The sequence below is a fragment of the Callithrix jacchus genome, chromosome 21 (genome assembly GCF_049354715.1).
Source record: "Callithrix jacchus isolate 240 chromosome 21, calJac240_pri, whole genome shotgun sequence".
Taxonomy (NCBI): domain Eukaryota; kingdom Metazoa; phylum Chordata; class Mammalia; order Primates; family Cebidae; genus Callithrix; species Callithrix jacchus.
This window is the reverse complement of record NC_133522.1, coordinates 21,613,621-21,633,291: the sequence shown is the minus strand read 5'-3', so window position 1 is coordinate 21,633,291 and position 19,671 is coordinate 21,613,621. Positions and strand designations below refer to the sequence as shown.

General features: G+C 35.2%; 1 protein-coding gene and 1 long non-coding RNA gene across 5 annotated transcripts in view; one reads left to right on the top strand and one right to left on the bottom strand.

Moving 5' to 3' along the window:
• SAMSN1 (SAM domain, SH3 domain and nuclear localization signals 1) overlaps positions 1–19,671 on the top strand; it is a 555,105-nt gene that overhangs the window by 447,050 nt on the left and 88,384 nt on the right. For 2 of the 3 annotated variants that reach the window (XM_054248946.2, XM_078358567.1), the window contains 4 exons: positions 386–462; positions 8,496–8,561; positions 17,711–17,837; positions 19,210–19,562. In XM_054248946.2, coding sequence (XP_054104921.2) covers positions 386–462; positions 8,496–8,561; positions 17,711–17,837; positions 19,210–19,562 — 623 coding nt within the window. The remainder of the gene's footprint in view (positions 1–385; positions 463–8,495; positions 8,562–17,710; positions 17,838–19,209; positions 19,563–19,671) is intronic. The other variant, XM_078358566.1, reaches the window with a different exon arrangement.
• Positions 12,685–19,671, bottom strand: part of LOC108589410 (uncharacterized) — a 207,063-nt gene continuing 200,076 nt past the window's right edge. The window contains exons 3-5 of one of the 2 annotated variants that reach the window (XR_013530574.1): positions 19,407–19,609; positions 16,749–16,887; positions 12,685–14,201 (exon numbers count right to left, since the gene is read on the bottom strand). This is a non-coding gene — a long non-coding RNA (uncharacterized LOC108589410). The remainder of the gene's footprint in view (positions 14,202–16,748; positions 16,888–19,406; positions 19,610–19,671) is intronic. The other variant, XR_013530572.1, reaches the window with a different exon arrangement.

Sequence of the window (19,671 nt, the reverse complement as noted above, 5' to 3'; positions counted from 1 at the left end):
AGCTCAAAATGCCAGGGGTGGAAAGCTTAGTTTAATAGAAACAGGTGAGGTGCTAACTGCATAGAATCACAGCATTTTGGAGTTAGAAGTGGCTTTTGTTGCTAGTCCACAATCCTATTATTACCAAGAGAGAAAGGGAGTCACAGTGAATTTCCATTGCTTCCTCAAAAACACAGCTGGTCAGGGGCATCCCTATTTTCTTAAACTTCTATTTTATTTTGATCTGTTTCTTGTAAAAATAGCATATATTTTAGAAAAATTTTTTTGACCTAGCCAATGTAATGCCTTACAGACTAAATAAAAACATGAGTGTTAAATTCTACTTAAACTTCCTAAATCCTAAAATTTCTGATAATCCGTATATAATAGTAATCTCTTTCCTTAGATCTAAACGAAGATGATTTTCTAAGTAACAACATGCATACTCTTCAAGGAAAAACGCCACAAGGAACTTCCTGTCAGGTAATGTGAATAATCAGCATTTGCGAGTTTTGTAAAAATCATCTTGTTACTCAGCTCTGTAATATATCAGAAAGAGTATACAATATTTAGACAGCCTTGTAGCTATTTGGTATTTAGTTATTATAGGTTGTTTTATAATTGATATGCTTATGTCCCTGTGAATTGAAAAACAGATAAAAAAAATCAAATGATGTAAGATAATAAACTATTTTGATTTTGCAAAACATCATGTTGTACAGCCTTTTGATAAGTAAGTCTGGGAATATTAAATTAATATACTGCAATGTTCTCTGTCAAGACCTATGCTAAGCACTTATATAAAAACATATACTGTAGGTCCTGACCAATGCCTCCAAAAATTGCATTAATCAGCCCAGGAGTTTGGGCAATTAAAAATGTCTGAATGTTTGGCCTCCCTAATAATAATAACATAATATTAATCAATAGCCAAATACTTGCCTTCACCCTGTAACAAGAAAGGGTATATATGAGTCAACAAGGCCAATTCAGGCATCAGACTTACTTTTGATGTTTTTCCTGACAGCCATGAAGTTCTCTTTAATCATTCTGATAGTTGTATTAGAAAATTTAGAACTGACCTTACTTGGTGCAGTAGGTAGAAGGTACATAGCATATGAATTGTAAAGTGCTGATTTGGTGAGGAAAGGAAGCTCACATTCCTAAATCCAGCCTGATTCCTGATGTTGTTGGAGGCTGTCCAATGAATTCGATGGTAGATCATGATTTTGATCCACTACAGTTTCTGCTGGCTGCTCTGATGCTACCAGAATGATAGACCTGTGCTACAAGACATGCTAACACATTGCCTGAGCACCGTCTCCCAGTGAGTTCTCCCTTAGTGCATGGATGAGAGCTCTGAAATCAGACAGAGTTCAGTCTGAATCTTCCTTTGACTGTTAGTAGCTGTGTGGCATTGTTCAATTCACTTAGACTCTCTGCTTCTATTATCATCTGTAAAATATGTGTATAAAAAAATCTCGGTACTTTCATGAGGATTCAGTGAAACATGCCATTAAAACAGTACAGTTCTATGTCTGCTAGTTGAAGCTTACTTTAAAAAATTCATTGGTTGTCATTGCTCCTCTTTTCTCTTCCTCTCCTCACCCTCCTTCTCCCCTTACTCTTTGCAAGGGCTTAATGACACTTGTACACGCACAGCTGGAAGATTATCTCTGAAACACACAGTCTCATTTTCCTAAATTCAGATGAAACCTCAGATATAATATCTAAGTGAATCATTGTCTGATAGCCAGGAGAAAAATAACAGCTGATTTACAGGAAGAGCTCCCTAGACATGCCTTATGCCAAAAGAAATCCTTCTGTAGGTTTTTAGTAGAAAAATAGACCTATCTCTTGGAAAGAAGAAAGTAATGTAGGAAGTTCTTAGAAGAAAATGGTTAAAGATAAATCTTTACCCTAACTGCAATGCTCCTAGTGGTTAAATTTGGCTAAGAAATGGTGCTTCCAGAATGGTAAGCATTCAATTGTGCCATGTAGTCTATCACTAAAGATTGAAGGAATTCATACGTAGTGACAGACAAGCAGGAGCCATCTAATCTAGAAATCCTCATTTAGGAGTAGGCACTGGTCTTATCTAAATTTTATAATATATTCACAGTAGACATTCAATTGAATTTAACTAAGACACCCTTATCTTTATGACAGAATAGTTTAACAAGGAGTATTATGCAAAATATTAATTTATTAACTTCTTGTGACTAAGGAGAAGTGGATGCAATTTATCTTTTGAAAGATGGGGAAGGGAGGGAGCTATTGTCAGATGGAGAAGCTGATGTGAGCGGGACACTGGCTTGTCAGTGGGCATAAGATGGAAGATGAAACTTGGCCTTCCATCAATTAACAAATGACTATCAGATAAGTGTTTCTCCAGTTATACCCTGGGAACTGTCTATATCAGACTTAACTGGAGCATCACTTAAAAAGGCAGACTTTGGTGCCGTACTCTTGTTCAACTGGATCATCATGATTGGAGTCTAGGAAGTGGTATTTTATGTGACAATGTTCAGTACATAAGCCACGAAACTCCTGAATTCAAGAGAGTTGGTTGTCAGTCCATTTTGTGTAACAATAAAGAAATATCTGAGACTGGATAGTTTATAAAGAAAAAGGTTTATTTGGGTCACAGTTATGATGGCTGAAAAGTTCAATATTGGGCATCTGCATTTGGTGAGGGCCATGGGCTGCTTTCACTCACTGTTGAAGTGAAGGGGGGCAAGAGATTTCACGGCAAAAGAGGAAGCAAGGCAATGGGAGGTGTGTGCCAAGCTCTTTGAAACTGCTGGTCACGTAGGAACTAATAGAGTGAAAACTCACCTCTTAGGGAGAACATTAATCTGTAGAGGGATCCAGCCCCATAACCCAAACACCTGCCATTAGGCCTCCTGTATTAGTCCACTCTCACACTGCTATGAAAAAATACCGGAGACTGAGTAATTAATAAGAAAAGAGGTTTAATTGACTCACAGTTCTGCATGGCTAGGGAAGCCTCAGGAGACTTACAACCATGGCAGAAGGCAAAGGAGAAGCAGGCACCTTCTTTACAGGGTGGCAGTCTGAAGTGAGTGTGAGCAGGAGAAATGCCAGAGGCTTATGAAACCATCAGATCTCATGAGACTCACTCACTATCATGAGAGCAGCATGGGGGAAGCTGCCCCCATGATCCAGTTGCCTCCACCTGATCCTGCCCATGACAGGTGGGAATTATGGGGATTACAATTCAAGAGGAGATTTTGGGTGAGGACACAACCAAACCATATCACCCCACATCCAATATTGAGAGTCAAATTTCAACATGAAGGTTGGAGACAACAAATGTCCAAATTATGACCATGAATACTTGTTCACAGATGTGATGTCGTATGATTTTAACTTTATAAACTCAAACTTGGCTTAGGTAGGGTCTTGAAAGACAACAGCCTTCCAGAAAAAGTGAAATTGATTTTTGTTCTCTATTGTGGAGATGATACACATTCATTGTAGAATTTCTTAAAACTATGTAAAAATAGAAAGAGTTAAAATAGTGAATAGTATCTTAGTGTAAATGTATTTCTGTTTCTATTTCCTGAATATTAGTAACATGGGATAAAGTTTGTGGAATGTAAAACATTGTATAGTTATAATTATCATATGACTATGCTTACAAAATATATTTCAGACACTACGAATGATCAGAATTAAATGTCTAATTCCCAGTCAGAAAGTAGTTAGGCAAACATGTTTCCTTCAGGTTCTCAAAATGGAAGAGAAGATCTCAGGTATAGAAGAAGTTACAAAGGATCAGGTGGCAGGGGCAAGAGAAGTTCATGGAACGCTTTCTCCTGAACCCACTTTGCCCCATGCATATTTCTGCATACTTGGCCCAAGATAAACTTGCCGGAGAACCAGACTTATGGAAGAAGTGCTGATGGGTAGAGTTTGAAGCAAAGCAGTCTGCTTAGTACTGTGATCATTACATCAACCATAAAGAACAGCTTGGGAAAACCTGACTCCCAGCATTTATTTTTGCATTCTTGTTCTTGTTTGTTCTTCTCTGGCAGCACTCAGTTGATGGCTCAAACCTTTAGTAGCATATTAAAACTGGTATAAAATATGCAGTAATACAGACTTTGGGCTAATATATTTTCAAAAGTTTGCATGCCTCATTTCTCACATAAATTCTTAGGTTGCATTCAGCCTTCAGAGTATCATTCATATTCATGATAGAAAAGAGAGATAACATTTATTACCTTCAGTGCTGGTGATATTAAGCACTGTCAAGCACCTCTACCCAGAACTGAACTAAAACATTTGCTTTCTGAGCTCCTTAAGTGAGAAAAAATGTTGCTAATTGAATTAATTAATAAAAAATATGTATCTATGTATAGACAAATACATAACATTCCCTCAACCTTGAGGTTCCCTTCTATGGCAGCTATTAAAGTATTAAGAGTTAAATCATTCCACACCAATCAATCTCTTTCTTGATGTCCTTCACTATGGAGACTGCAAGTTTCATTATTTGAATTCTCAGCCTCCCAATAGTTAGGGGTGGCCATGGAATCCAGTTGTGGCCAATGAAATATAGTCATAAATTCCTGAAGAGGACTTCCTTTTCTGGAAAAAAAAAGCAGAGTCTCATGAAGATAAAACTTTGTCTTTTTCTCTCTTTTCTACCTGGAGCTGGATGTGATACTTGGTAACTCAGCAGCCGTCTTCCAGCCACGAGGCAAAGTCACACATGAAAGACGGTGGAGCAGGCACATGCACAGAGCCTAATTCACTGAGGACATCCTTGAGAAGCTGTACCCGGGTTGGAAAGCCTATGTCTGCCCTTCTATTTTACAGAAACATAAGCCCCATACTTGTTCAAGCCACTACTGTTGGTTTTTCTGTTCCTCAAAGCTGAATACATTCCTGATAATTTATTTTTAATACAGTCACTTTTGCTAATGCTGAACTCTGCTCTACATAAGCAATCAGACAACTATGTCCACAGAATTAAACAGTGTCTGGACTCACTTCTTATTGTACAAACTAGACTGGCCTCCTTAGGTTCACATGTAGTATAACCAGCACTTAGAGTTCATCATTTAGTCCTTAGGATGAAAATTGGATTGCTAACAAATAAAATATTGGCGACACACATCCCATTGGCTATATACAGACTTAAAACTATATCTAACATAGCTTACCATTTTGGGGATATGTGTGTAGACTGGACAAAATGACACCAATCTTTCATGAGCCTAACTGAGGTCACAGCACTGGGTGGCTGGAGAAATAATCTAAGGTTATGCTGTGATATATTAACAAGCAGGAGACACAGGTCCTTCATTAGGTTTTATCAGACCAATTTGAGGCACTTCTAAACTAAGGGGGAACAAAAACTAAAAGGTAGAAACAAAGAGTCCAAAGTGACAGATTGCTCAGTAGTGCCTGCCAGTGTTAACCAAATGATAATCTTTACGTATTATGTGATAATATTATGATATTATATATTGATTAATGTTTCTTGTTTTAAGTACTTTCTTACCAATTATATGACTAACTCTTGTATTAGATCTCTATTGATGCATGACAAATTTTCCCCAAATTTAGGGGCTGAAAACAAACAAACAAAATTATTTCACAGTTTCTGTGGGTCAGAAGTTGGGAAGTCTCTTAGAGAGACTCTAAACTGGGCATTTCTAGCTTAGAGTCTCTCTTGTGATTATAATCAAGGTGTTATCTGAAGGCTTGACTGGGGCTTTAGGGTTTGTTTCTAACTCCCTCTTATAGAAAGGTAGACAGGTGACTTTAGTGTTTTTATGGGAGTTGACTACAGGGATAGGTCCTTTGCCATGTTGCTCTATCCATGAGGCTGCGTTTCTTCATAGAATGGCATTTGGTTTCCCCAGAGTGAGTATTGAAGACACTGAACAAGAGGAGGTCACAATTCCTTTTAAGACCTAATTTCAGAGGTTAAACATCATTACTTCTATTTTATTCTATTTCTTAGAAGCAACTCAATACATCCATCTCACACTAAGGGTGGGGAGCAGTATTATGATCCACCTTCTAAAGAACTCTTCAGTGTAAAAGAATTCGTGAGTGTATTTTAAAACCATTATAACTACCTAATACTATTCTGAGGTTATAGACAGAGAAGTTTTCTACTTCCAAACACCAAGATTATAACTTATTTTGCAGGTAGAAATAATATAGGTCTGTATTTTGTTATCTTGAGAAACAATCTAATCTCCTTTCTTTAACAGTAGAAGACTTTAAAGAGTGGGCTTCAGTTGTTGTTAAAGAAACATAGGATGTTAACATGGAATCCAAATATTTAATTTCTGGTGAAATAAAATTAAGATCATATTGGATTTTCTCATTTCCTTATCCAAAGTTATACTGCATTTATGATAAGTGTACTTACACTTTTAAAGAAAGGAAGAGAGTTTAAGCAAGTCTACATTTTAACTTTTATTTAAAGAAGAGGAAATGCCTGATTCTAACAAATGATTGGTAAGAATGAACTCTACATATGTACGTGTGTTTTCCTTTTTGAGGACTTAATTGGTGTTCCTTAGCATCATTCCCACTCATTTTTAAAAAGGAATTATGCAACCCAGAAAATGGCCAGTAGATGCATTCTCATATACTGCGTCAAGCCCTGGGCATTAGGTAGCATCCTTAAAATGTAACAAACCTGAACATGTGGGCCTAGTCTTTTAAGAACCTACAGGTTACACACAGTGGCAAAAATAAAGTCCAGTCACTTAGTACTTGTTTCAGTCACTTCAGCTACTCTGTCAGTTTTCTGCTTCAAACCTCTTGTTCTTTGGCTATATTTCGTGAGCTAGAACTCCAGAATTCTGCTGAGGTTTGGACTTTATGGAAACCAAACTTACATTAACTTTATATGAGTCAAAACTTTGACTTTAAACTGGTTGCTTCAACTCTCTGTGCTTCAATTTCCTTATGTGTAAAATAGTGGTAAAACTGCTTGCGATTGTCATAAATATTAAATAAAGGAGCATATGTATACTACTCCCAGAAGATGTTTAATGAATATTCATATTTTCTTGTCTCTAAATTTCTCTTAACCTCATTGCAGACTCCCCTCAGGATGAAATTTGAAATTACCTTTGTCTTAGTTCTTTCTGGCAGCTATAGCAAAATACCTTAAACTGGGCATTTTGTAAACAATAGAAATGTATTGCTTACAGCTCCAGAGTCTGAGAAGTCCAAGAAAAGGCACCAACAGATTCAGTGTCTGCTTCAAAAAGGGGGCAAGGTAGCTCCCCTCAACCTCTTTTGTAAGGGCTCTAATTCTTTGCCCTCATGACTTAGTAACTTCGCCAAAAGTCCCACCTCTTCATACTATCTGTTATCGTTTGGATAAGTGTTCCTGCCCAAATCTCCTGTTGAATTTTGATTTCCAGTGTTGGAGGTGGGGCCTGGTAGAAGGTGGTTAGGTCATGGGATTATGAAGGTGCTAAGATTATGAGTGAGTTCTCATGAGATCTGGTTGTTCAAAAGTGTGTAACACCTCCCCCTCCACTCATTTGCTCCTGCTCCTGACATGTGGGAATACGTGCTCCCCCTTCGCCTTCCACTATGACTGGAGACTTTCTGAGGCCTCTCCCAAAGCAGAAGTCACTATGCTTCTTGTACAGCCTATAGAACTGTGTGCAAATTAAACTTCTTTTCTTTGTAAATTACCCAGTCTTAGGTATTTCCTTACAGCAATGTAAAAAGGGACTAATACACTATCACATTTTGTATTACATTCCAACATGTGAATTTGGGGGCAACAGAAATATTCAGACCACATCACTGTTTTATTACCTGTTATAGACTCCATCAAATGCCCTTTGCTGCAGTCTTGAAGTGCCCTCAGTAGAAATTGTTTGATACGAGTATGTAAAGTTTTAAAAAGGTGTAGAAGCAGGCAGTAAGAAGCTTACATGGACAGATACCAAATGTGCTAAAATATATCCCACACTATGACTCGAGATATTACCCAACCCCAAACGTATATTTGATTTAAGTTTAGACTCAACCAGAGTTTCTAAAATGGTTGCTCATTATGTACCTAATAATGTAGAGCACTAAGGGATTACAGTGAGCTGCTTCATAAAACATTCCGGATCCTCTCTTTCCACTAGCCCTTCTAGATGTGAGATGATGGATTGGGAGAGCTCTATGTGAGGGCTGAGGAGTAAATTTAATACATACAGACACACATGCATATCACATAGACACATATATGGATATATAATGTGTGTATACTATATATACATATGCATACATATTCCATATTTGTCTTTATATGTATGTATACATATAAAGTTTCATTAGATGAAGTCACTAACGAAACTAATCAGTGTGCTTTGATAACAAGAAAATTATTTCTAATTAAGACAACGAATCCTTTCCCAAGTAGTTTGGTAGCTTTGTGGAGTTTTTTGGTTTTGTTTTTTAAAGAATGTTAACACGAGTTTTCTCTTTTTCCTTTTCTAATTTCTAAGATTACCTCTGAATATTGGAGTCCATTTCACTATCAAAGACATGTTGAACCTACTCTTGATGAAATGGTGAGATATTTCTCCCCAGATATAACTATTTAGCTGAATTTTCCATCTCTTTTCCAATCATTTTAATGCCACAAACACTGTTTTCTATAGTTCTTTATTACATTTGTTTTTAGCTTCCCCATAGAAGTGCTTCTAAAGAATATAAAAAGAGGTTTGTCCTTATTGAGCGGTTTTCTGATCTAAAAGGAGCATAAAGCATTTCCTCCAAAGAAGGATAGGTTATATACAAATTTTTCTCTAAAATGTATAATGTTAAAAAGCATATCTTCTGATTTGGGAGAAATCAGTGCTATTTCACATTTCTGGGAGAAGTGTACATCATTGTAGCACTGCTAAAAAAAGAGAACTTGGAAGCAGCATGAGTGTGTGACAAGAGGAATCAATTAATTAATTGGATTATGGTCCAGACAATGAAATATAATAAAACCATTTTTTAAAAAGTATCTCTCTGTACCAGCTCCCCCTTATGATGTTAAAATCACATCAACTGCCTTCCTCTCCTTGTTGAGATATTGCTAAACAGAGGTTCGTAGAAAGGACGTGTTTTAAAAGGTCTGGCAAATTTCCAAGGTATTCACATACATCGACAGGTATTATAGCATTATAGATATGAATCAACTATAATTACTATTTATAGTTCTTATTCAAGATGGTTTGGTAACACTATAAGCTAATGTATGCAACTTATTTGACTATTGCTCCCCAAAATGTAATAGTAATTTTGTAACAAATCACTACTTTTGGTAAATCACGTTTCTTTATGTAGGTATGAATACAAAAGTTTTAATATCTTTATTTATAGCTCTCTCTTCCCCATTATTATTAACATGCTATTAACAACTACATTTTTATAACAGTTTCTTTTCAACTATAGTTTTTTTTTTTTTCTTTTTTTTGGGTCTAAGGGACATCTAAATTGTTCTAGGTAGGAGGAAGAGGCGACTATTAGGTACAATTTAAATATTACTTCTGTTTCCTAAAACAAATTATTGAGCTTTGCCCTTGCTATTTCTCATGCTGTCTGAATTTGTAATGACTAGTTAAATACCAAAGAGCTGTAGGAAACAAACAAATGAATCTCAATAAATACTAAAAGGACTTTTGGATGAAAATAAAGCTATACATTTGGGAGGACTATGAAATGCCTTAATCAGAAACAGAAGTAAGAGAACTGGATCGTGGGACCTGGATCTACCACCGACTGTGCTCTTAGACCACTCAATTCACATTTCTGCATCTCAGTTTCCTCATTTGTAAAGTAAACTCTTGGACTATAGAATATTTCTACAGACTCCGATAATCTGTGGTTAACAGTAGCTCATTCCCACTTTTTCATTGATATTTTCTTAAGGTTCAAGAATGTATGTAAAGCAACAAAAGGAGATACTTCTCTAGCCAAATGTCCCCAAGGATATTGGAGGAACAATGAATTCCTCTGATCCAATTCTAGATTTTACAGATGAAGGGTTGAAGTGCAGAGAGGTGAAGTGGCTCACTCAAATTCACATGGCTAGTCACAAAGCAGATTTTTAAAGCAGAACCATCATTTGTCAACACACAAGGGCAGGTTCTTACTCCAGGTTTGCTTTACATTTCTTGTGTATATTAAATTATAAATCCTAAATTAAAAAGTTGTTTTTTTACTGTGTAATTTTCTATCCATATCTCCTCTTCTTGCTAAGAATCCAATAGACACTTATTACGAGTTGATTGATTTGCATACTGGCTCTTACATTTCCTATTCACATTTTTTGGTCAGCTAGGAGGTGTACCCAAAAAGAGAAATGCTCTTATGAGCAGTTTTAGAAACTTCTTCAAAATTTCAGAGCAGAGGATATTACGCAGGAAGTAGGAAAGATGTGGCTTCTGTGGCCTTTTCCCTTAAATCAACACAACCCTCGTTTGCAACTCTGGTTTGTGTAATCCTGGCAACTCCCACCTAGTATGGCAGTGTCTTCACATTCAAAGACTGACCCTAAGCTTTACGTCAGTGAGGAAAGAGCAGAAGTGAATTGGCCATGACATTGCCACTTCATTTTACAATGGAAAATTGGGCCTGTGTGGCTCTGGAAGACTCCTTTCCTTTTTTACGGTGTTTTCAGAGGGCACATGATTCCAAGACCAGAATTATGCACCTCAAAATCTGCTTGAGAGTAAGGAGGAGCTAGAAAATTTTATTAGGACTTGAAAGGATTTTAGTGTTTATATAGTGGGATAAGACTATTACGTAAATGGCTTTGTCAGGCATCCTAAATTATACGGCTTAGCTTCTTAAATACCTGCTAATCCTTTAGCCAAGCACATTTCCCCTCCCTGCTCTCACCTTATGCAATCTTTCTCTCCTGTAATAATCCTTGAATTTTATTTGTAGTTCTTATATGACACATATAAAACTTTTTTTTTCCAGATGTATTTTTGGCCAGCTGTTCAGTTTGAATATATATAAACTGACTGTACTGATTCTAGGAATTGATATGAACAAAACAGTACTAGAACCCAAAGAAGTCACCTTCCAGTGAGGGGGACAGGAGGAGAAACATATGACTGTTTTTCTTAGTACTCATGTTAGGCAATGCGCATCACAAGCAGACACAATGTTTCATTCTTCCTTTTTTTCCCCCTGAGCCTGAGTTTCACTCTTGTTACCCAGGCTGGAGTGCAATGGTGCCATCTTGGCTCACCAGCCTTCTGAGTAGCTGGGATTACAGGCACGTGCCACCATGCCCAGCTAATTTTTTGTATTTTTAGTAGAGGCGGAATTTCACCATGTTGACCAGGATTGTCTCGATCTCTTGACCTCGTGATCCACCCGCCTCGGCCTCTCAAAGTGCTGGGATGACAAGCGTGAGTCACCGCGCCCGGCCTCATTCTTCCTCTATCTCCCATAGATTAAGCGCTCAGCAAATATTTGATAAATGAATAAGTCAATGTGTTATAGGCCTTCTCGGAGAATATATTTGATTTCACTAGCTAATTCATTCAATTGCTCATTTATTCTATTACTTTAAAAATTTTGCCTAGCTTTATTTTAAGTGCTGATCTAATCTTGGTTTAAGTTCAGTTTCTAACACTGAAAATTAATAATTTTTAAAATTATAATTATATGTGAATAATGTCAACATGGCAGTTTTCACAACAGTAATTATTTCTTCAATCAATATTTTATTTGCATAAAAATTATCGTTTTAATTAATTATAGTTCCAAGAAAGCAGTAAAATAAACCTCTGAAGTGAAATGTATTTGTTTTCATGTGTCTGCACTGATCAATTCTAGTCCATAATCCCATTGGTTTTATTACTGTTCGTTGAGTTTCTAAACGTTTATTAATCATTGTGACCTTAAAATTATCTTTTTAGAGTGTGTTTTAGGTAATGAATAGAGACTAGTCACTTTTATATAGGAGGGAATAAAAATATAGATTTAGGGGTTTAATAATTCAACATTTAAAACCTTTTCTTTGTTTTGTTTTTACCATGAAAGTAGCTCTCTCCTTCCAGTCTCTAGGCACCTTCCCTTTCAAGTGACTAAGAACAAATTCCCTGTAGAAAAACTGAACACTTTTGTCCTTAGTAGGGACAGATCGAATTTTTGAAATCTGCCTTCTCAATACATTTTGTAGTTTATGGAATTTCTTGCCACATGTGGAGGCTCACACCTGTAATCACAGCACTTTGGGAGGCTGAAGTGGAAAATTAAGGCCAGGAGTTCAAGACCGGCCTGGCCAATATAGCAAGACCTCATCTCTACAAAGTAAATAAATCATAAATAAAAATAATTCCAGGTGTGATGGTGCATGCCTGTAGTCCCAGCACTTTGGGAGGCTGAGATAGAAGGATAACTTGAGTTTAGGAGTTCAAGGCTACAGTGAGCTCTTATTGTGCAATTGCATACCAGGCTCCAGCCTGGAGGACAGAGCAAGACCAAGACCCTGTGTTTAAAACAAACAAACAAACAAAAATTTCTCCCAATTATTATAATTACAGAACTAATACATCTTCATTGTAGAAAACTAAGAACTGTAGAATATATAAAGAAAGAAAATGACCACATATGGTGGTGTTTATAGTTTCAATATAAATTTACAATCTGATTTTTCATCTAATTTATGTGAACATTAAAAAATTTCTAAGACCTGTGCATTGGCAAAGTTTTAATAATGAAGCAAAGCATCATAAGACCAGGAAACTTAGAGAACACTGTCAATGCAAAACATAGGAAACTACCTGCAATTTCGGTTTCCATTACAGCTTTCTTTAAAAATAAACCAAAATATCAATTTTTGAAAATCCCCATTTCTCCTGTTGAAGGAATTATGTGAAATAGACATCAAATTACTAGGATTTGTTATCTGAATATTTGTTAAAGATGGCACTAGAGAGGAAAATTTTTCTAAATCAGAAATTAAGAACAAAAGAAAGAACAAAGGGTTTTTTGTTTTGTTTTGTTTTTTACTTCATTAAGTCTGACATGTTATTCAGCTTCCTTTTCAGTAGCGGAGTAAGGAGAACATAATTCGGACAGATGGGCCATCTGGTTTTAGTTAGTCTGTATAAGCCTAAATTTTCCTTCTGTAAAAGGAAGCGATAATATCAAGAGAGATTTAAAAGATGTAAATGCCTTTCCAGCAAATATGTGTAAGCATATACATACATACAAACACATATATTTATTTCCTTCTTAATTATTTATATTTAAGAGGATAGGCCTACCAATCTGAAAGTGCCTACCTGATACTTATTCTGTGTCTTGGAAAACCATATTTAACCTCCAAATCGATTCCCTGAATTTGATTGGTCTTAATTTGGTTGTCAATACTAGATAACTAGTAATTATTCTGGACTTTAAAGTCGCTGTTAGAAAAAATATTGGCTTAAAAGTCAGAATACTTGATTCCCATCCCAACTCTATTATTAATAGATTATCTTTCCTTGAGTAAGCCACTTAACTTCTCTGAGTTTTCTCATTTTTTATATAGTCTGGTAGACTAGTTGTCTAATAATTTCCATTGCAGCTCATAAAATATGATTGTAGGACTAATCCAGTTCAATAATTCATTGATGCTATCTTCTAAAAATTATTATCTAATCTTAATATAGAAGCGAAGTGTCAGAAAATGAGACATATTTAACCAAGCACTTCTAACAAAATTTGTATACTATTTAAGGAAGAGTGACCAAAATGAAATAAAAGATATTTACATTTATAGACATAAATATATGAAATATATAGTATATACATGTTAAATATATACATATGAAAAATTACATTTACACTTGCATATAATTACCATTTTATTGGAAATTTACATCTTTCAAAGAAGTCTATAAATTAGAAAAACAAAAGTGAAAAGAAAACCAGTTAGAGACTTGACAATAGTTTCAATGAAAGAAAATTAAACTAGATTGATAACAACAGAGATGGAGAAAAAAAAACATTTAAAATACATTTTGGTGATAGAATAGACCAAACTCTTCATTACAGAATGTGCACTGGGTGGATGAAGATGGCCTTCACTGAGTTGAAGAAGACTGTATGAGCATCATATTTGGGGCACAGGTCTAGCGGTCAGTACTGATTGTGCTTAAAAATTGTTTTAAATACATAGTTGGATATGTGAGTCTGAAGCTCTGCAGCGAGGCCTAGAGAAAGAAAGAAATTAGGAGTCATTAGCATATAAGTGGTGTAAAAAGTGGTGTGTGTGCATGAATGCACACGAGAAGAGAATGATGGTGATATCAGATGAAAGCTCAGGGTTAATCCTTAAGTAATTTCAAATTTTAATGTTAAGAAAAGGAAGCTGTCAGCATATAGGAGTTATAGAAGGAAGAGTCAAAAAAGGCAAAAGGAAAATCAGAGGGACATCGTGTCACAGAAGCCAAGAAAAGGGTGTGTTTCCAGAAGGTTGCCATGGTCAACATTGCTGAATATCATGTAGTAAAGGAGTTTTAGAATGGACCACAAGGACAATTTAAAGGAAATGGCAGAGATGAAAGCTGATAGGTGAGATACATTGAAAGGATGTGAAGTTAATAGATTTAAATTACAGGAAGCATAAATAGTTAACATTTTGAGACAAATGCCTAGGAAAAAGAATAGAAAAAGTGAATGAAAGATGGTGAAGTAAATATGAATGACACAGAGCACGTTTGAATGCTATTGGGAAGAGTCCATTGAAATAGAAAATCAAAATTCAGTAGATACAGAAGAACAAAACTGTAAACCAAATTGTATCATCCTCTAGTTAGATATTCCATATTCTTCAACCTGCTCTACAGAAGTTTCCTGGAAGGATCTCTGTTATTCTCTGGGCTCACCTCTTGATACTATTCCTTTTTTTCTCTTCATGGTCACATACTAAGCATATTCCAGGAATTCCAGCTTTAGAACCTTTGAAAACTGTATTGTGTTCCAAGACTTCTCTACTCTCTGCTATTTGCCTGGCTGAAATTTTCTCTTACTTAAGTCTCAGGCAAAATATTCTTTCTGACCATCTGCTGAATTCTAAACCATCTATAAATCTTTACATATCTGATCCCTTCTCATCATTCAGGCCTCAGTTATAGTATCTTTAATGAAGCTCCTCCTGATCAGTAAATGAATAAACCCCCCTTTTGCATCCTCACTCAATCACCCTGTTAATTATTCATATAGCATTTCTTATGTCACATTCTTATGTTTTATACTTGTTTATATGTTTATCATCTGTCACCTCCCTCTAGAATTAGACTTGATAAAAACAGTGGTCTCCTATTACTTCTTAAATGCCATATCCCCAGAATATGAGACCGTGCATGGCATAGAGTAGCTGCTCAATAAAAGTTCATTGATTTGCTGAATGCTAGGTTTAATTTATGGGTCAATCTTCTTAGAACACATTTAGAATTTAAAAGCCATGTTACTATAAAACTAAATCACATTCAGTACAAATATGTAGGTAACAGATAAGAGAATTGAGATAAATAGGGTTATTATTTGGAAAATATTTTAGAGGATTTCTTTTTAATACATAGTTTTAATGATTCTATTTCTTTTATAATAATATTAACATTAAATTTTATCCCTTGGATATATAGTACCTATTAACAAGAGGAGATTGTCCAGAAGTACTTTGCTATTAGAAAGTACTGTGTCTAGTATTAAAAATGTACTATGAATACTCCATTTGGTATATAAAATATATGTATATGTATAAAGTTAGGATTGTATTTACATTCAGTACATATTTATTAAGCCATGCACAATCCTAGTCACATAGTATTTTAAAAAATAAATAAAATGCAGTAGACTGATGTCTAGTAACTCAAAGTGAATAAAGATACAAAAATTAACAATATTGTGCTTTAAAAAGGCTATAATAGTGTGAAAAAAATAATGAAAGGTCAGTTTGTTTTAAAACCTCTAGGCCATGAGATCTTACTTATCTGAATTCAGATACCTTCCAAATGCTTTAGTTCCTCTTAGGGGGAATCATTTATAGAAAGTTCCGTTTCCCTGGTATATAATACCTTTCCTACATTAAATGAAAATATTTTTCACAAAGGGAGAAGAAAAGGCGATTTTTGTTGCCAGTGTTTCAGTGGAGCAGTTAAGCTTTGGCTGTAACAAGAAGTTGCCATAAAAAAAGAAGCACAGCAAAGAAAAAAAATGGTTGTGCAATGTCATCTTATGATTTTCCGGAAGGGTCTGAAGAGGAGAAACTGGCTCTTTCTCAGCTGAAAAGAGTCTATAAAACCAAGTAACTTAGAAAGCGCTAAAAGAAACACTGGGAAATAATACAAAATATAAACAGCAATAGAAATTCTGTTGAACAGAGCATGGCCTTTGGAAAGAGAGGGAAGATTTTGCATATCTAAGAATATCTCGTCACAGTCCTTTCTGAAAGATTAAAATGATTTCAATATTTACTCACTTATTTAATGCGAAAAGGTATAGCTTGCTCTGACAAAAATGTCACATTTCCTACATAAGTGCTATTTTGCAGAGACAGAACATCAAGTTTATACTGGTTGTTCAAAGCCATTCTTAAAGGCTAAAAATAACAGCTGGGTATAAAGATTAGAAATGTTGCATGTCAGATATTCTTTACTCCCAAACATTTATTTGGGCTTATAGTCTCTTTCAAAGAATTGGAAAGCATTGTTATAAGTATGTCTCATTCAAACCTTAATGAGGAAGCAAACATTCACCTTTTGAAAATTGAATGTCTTTGTAGATGTCATTTGTCAGCTGTTCAATGGAAAGAATGAGACAAAAGTGGGTGGAGAAATATTTCTAAGTCCAGAACTTTCTGGATGAAGAGGTATTCCTATATGTATTACATCACACCTGTGAATTCAACAGAACACAATGATTTTATCAGTTCATATCAAACTTGGCACATAAAATGTTAATTTCCAAAGTATTTTGAAATCCTTATGAGGAACTGTCCTTAAGATCATAAGTAAAGGCTGTAGAAATACTAATTCATCAACACTGAACTAGTGGAAAACATTCCTGAATCTTTTAAAGAAAACAAGAGTCATTAATGAAATGTTAATTATAATTTGTCCGTATTTTGTCATAATAAGGGATTCTTATATATTACAACATAATGTGGCATACTGTGGCTATCCTTTGTGTCACTTTCTGCATATCTTTTAGAAAGAGGTTATTTTTTAAAGTACATTATTTGAAAATTTTTCATACTTGAAACAAATGCTGTTCGCCCACAAATTTCCAAAAAGAAATTGAAGACAACTTAAATTCTGCTTTATCTAATATTAGCTGTTAGACTTTGCATACTATCAGTCTGTTCCAACACTAGCAAATAGCAATGTTGAACCTCTTGTTCCATCTATATTACACTGCAAAGATCTTTCCACTATTTCACAGACATTTCTGAGTTCAATTCATTTTGCTGTATTTTGAAGTAAAAAAAAAAAAATTGGTAAAACCACTCTGCTTTAGTATGACTGGCCAGTTGTAAGATATTTTACAATTTTGAACCTAAAAAAGTGTGGTGTGCTTTCAAGTTATTTCTTAAATTGACTCAGGCTTCAGGTTTTAAGGTCACATTACTAACTTTTCCACACTTATGATCTCAACATATTTTATATTTAATCTTTTATGAAGAATAATTTGTCTTAACTTTGAGCTGTGTTTGTGCTAGGCCATAAAATCTGGCGGTGACCCAGTGGAATCAATGGGGACACTAAAGAGACTGCAGAAACTGGTTTGGACCAAGAAAGCCAGAGGGCAGATTCTGGATGAGGTGAAACCGACATTAATAAACCTCCGTAAGTAAAAGCTCAATAAGCTCTTAAAATTCCTTTGAGGGAAAACTAAAGAAGCATATATTAATGGAGCCCATTTTGATAGGGTCTTAAGATAATCGTTAAACATCGAGTATTTCTTTATTGCCAAATTATTTTGAAACAGACATCCCCATCTAGTCCTGAATTTTACCCCACATTTATGTCACACCCCATTTCTCCTTCCCTTTGAGACCAGGCTCAGCGACAGAGTGAGAGCAATGGAGGAAGCTCAGCAGTGTCTACTGTTCCAATTCCTTAGCCATAGAAAACAGTATATTTGAATTTTGATGTAAACCTAGCAAATTGGTATGTCTATGGCATGCAACTTTGATTTGTATTTATTTATTCATAATAGCATGTTTCAATTAATCAAAATCTTTTAAAAATACCCATTAAACATTTGAATTTAAAAGGATTCCATGACCTAGAGCAATGGATTCTGGGTGATATACATTTCTATTTTCTGTAATTGTTTTTTATATTACTAGAAAGTTCATCAGACTCTTTGCCACATTGTGTACATATAGGTCTCACAAATGAACTTTATAGCATTACTGATATGCCTTTTGTGTTTTGTCGTTCTTGCTTTTTAAAAACGATTTCACCATGAGACACACTGCATGCATAAATTTCTTGGCAGGTTGATATTAAAATAGACAATTTCAGAATATCAGTAGGATTTCATTCCATACCCACTGAAATTTTATTCATTTAAGTAAGGCAAATAATTTTATTTGTTTCCTTATAGTTCTTCTTTTATTATTATTATACTTTAAGTTCTGGGGTACATGTGCAGAACGTGCAGGTTTGTTACATAGGTATACATGTGCTATGGTGGTTGGCTGCATCCATCACCCTGTCATCTACATTAGGTATTTCTCCTAATGCTATCCCTCCCCTATCCCCCAACCCCTGAAAGGTCCCGGTGTGTGATCTTCCCCTCCCTGTGTCCATGTGTTCCTTGTAATTCTTTATTATACATATGACCTTAAAAATTAAAAATATTTAAGAATAGAAACATAACATAAGAGGTGGATTTTTTTTACTTGTATTTTTTCCTCAAATATCTTTCAGCATGCTATTTGTATGTGGCTTCTATTAATTCCAGTAAGACTTTAATCAATAGATATGGTTTCAAAAACATCAGAAAAATCAGATTTTTACAAAACAAAATTTTTTATAATGCAAAGTAACTTACTCTTTAAAGAAATGCTGCTGGAATAATTTTATAAAATTGAATGACATCCTGGTTTATCCAGTGTGGTTCACTTATTTTTCTTACCTAAAGGGAAGTATAATTTCTATATGCAAAGAATTATGATAATAGTTTTTAACCTATTTATTTGTCATTCAGAAGATGAAGATGACACGTTGATTTCTTGTTTGAAATTAACCAAATCCCAAGAAAAGAAAACGAGTAATGTTAGCACAAGCAGGAAGGAAGAAATGGAGATTAGGTCGGATACTCTTTCTGCAACACAGGGTACATCCAACACTTTAAATGACTGCAACTTGGAAGATAAATTAGCTTGGTATGAAGGTGAAGCTTACATATGGCATCACTGGAAGCCTTTTCCTGAAAACCCTCTCTGGACATATGTTGATTTCCAAATAGCCGAGGTTGGACCCTGGGGCCACTGCTCCTCTTGTGTTCGCCACACACGTCTCAAGTCTTCCTGCTCAGATATGGATCTCCTACATTCATGGGTAAGTTTGCAAACTACGGAAATGTGTCATCTTATCTGGGGTTTTGACTGTCAGGAAAGAAACAGATAGAAAAAACGCTAATCAGTCAAATGTATAAGTGTCAGAAAAG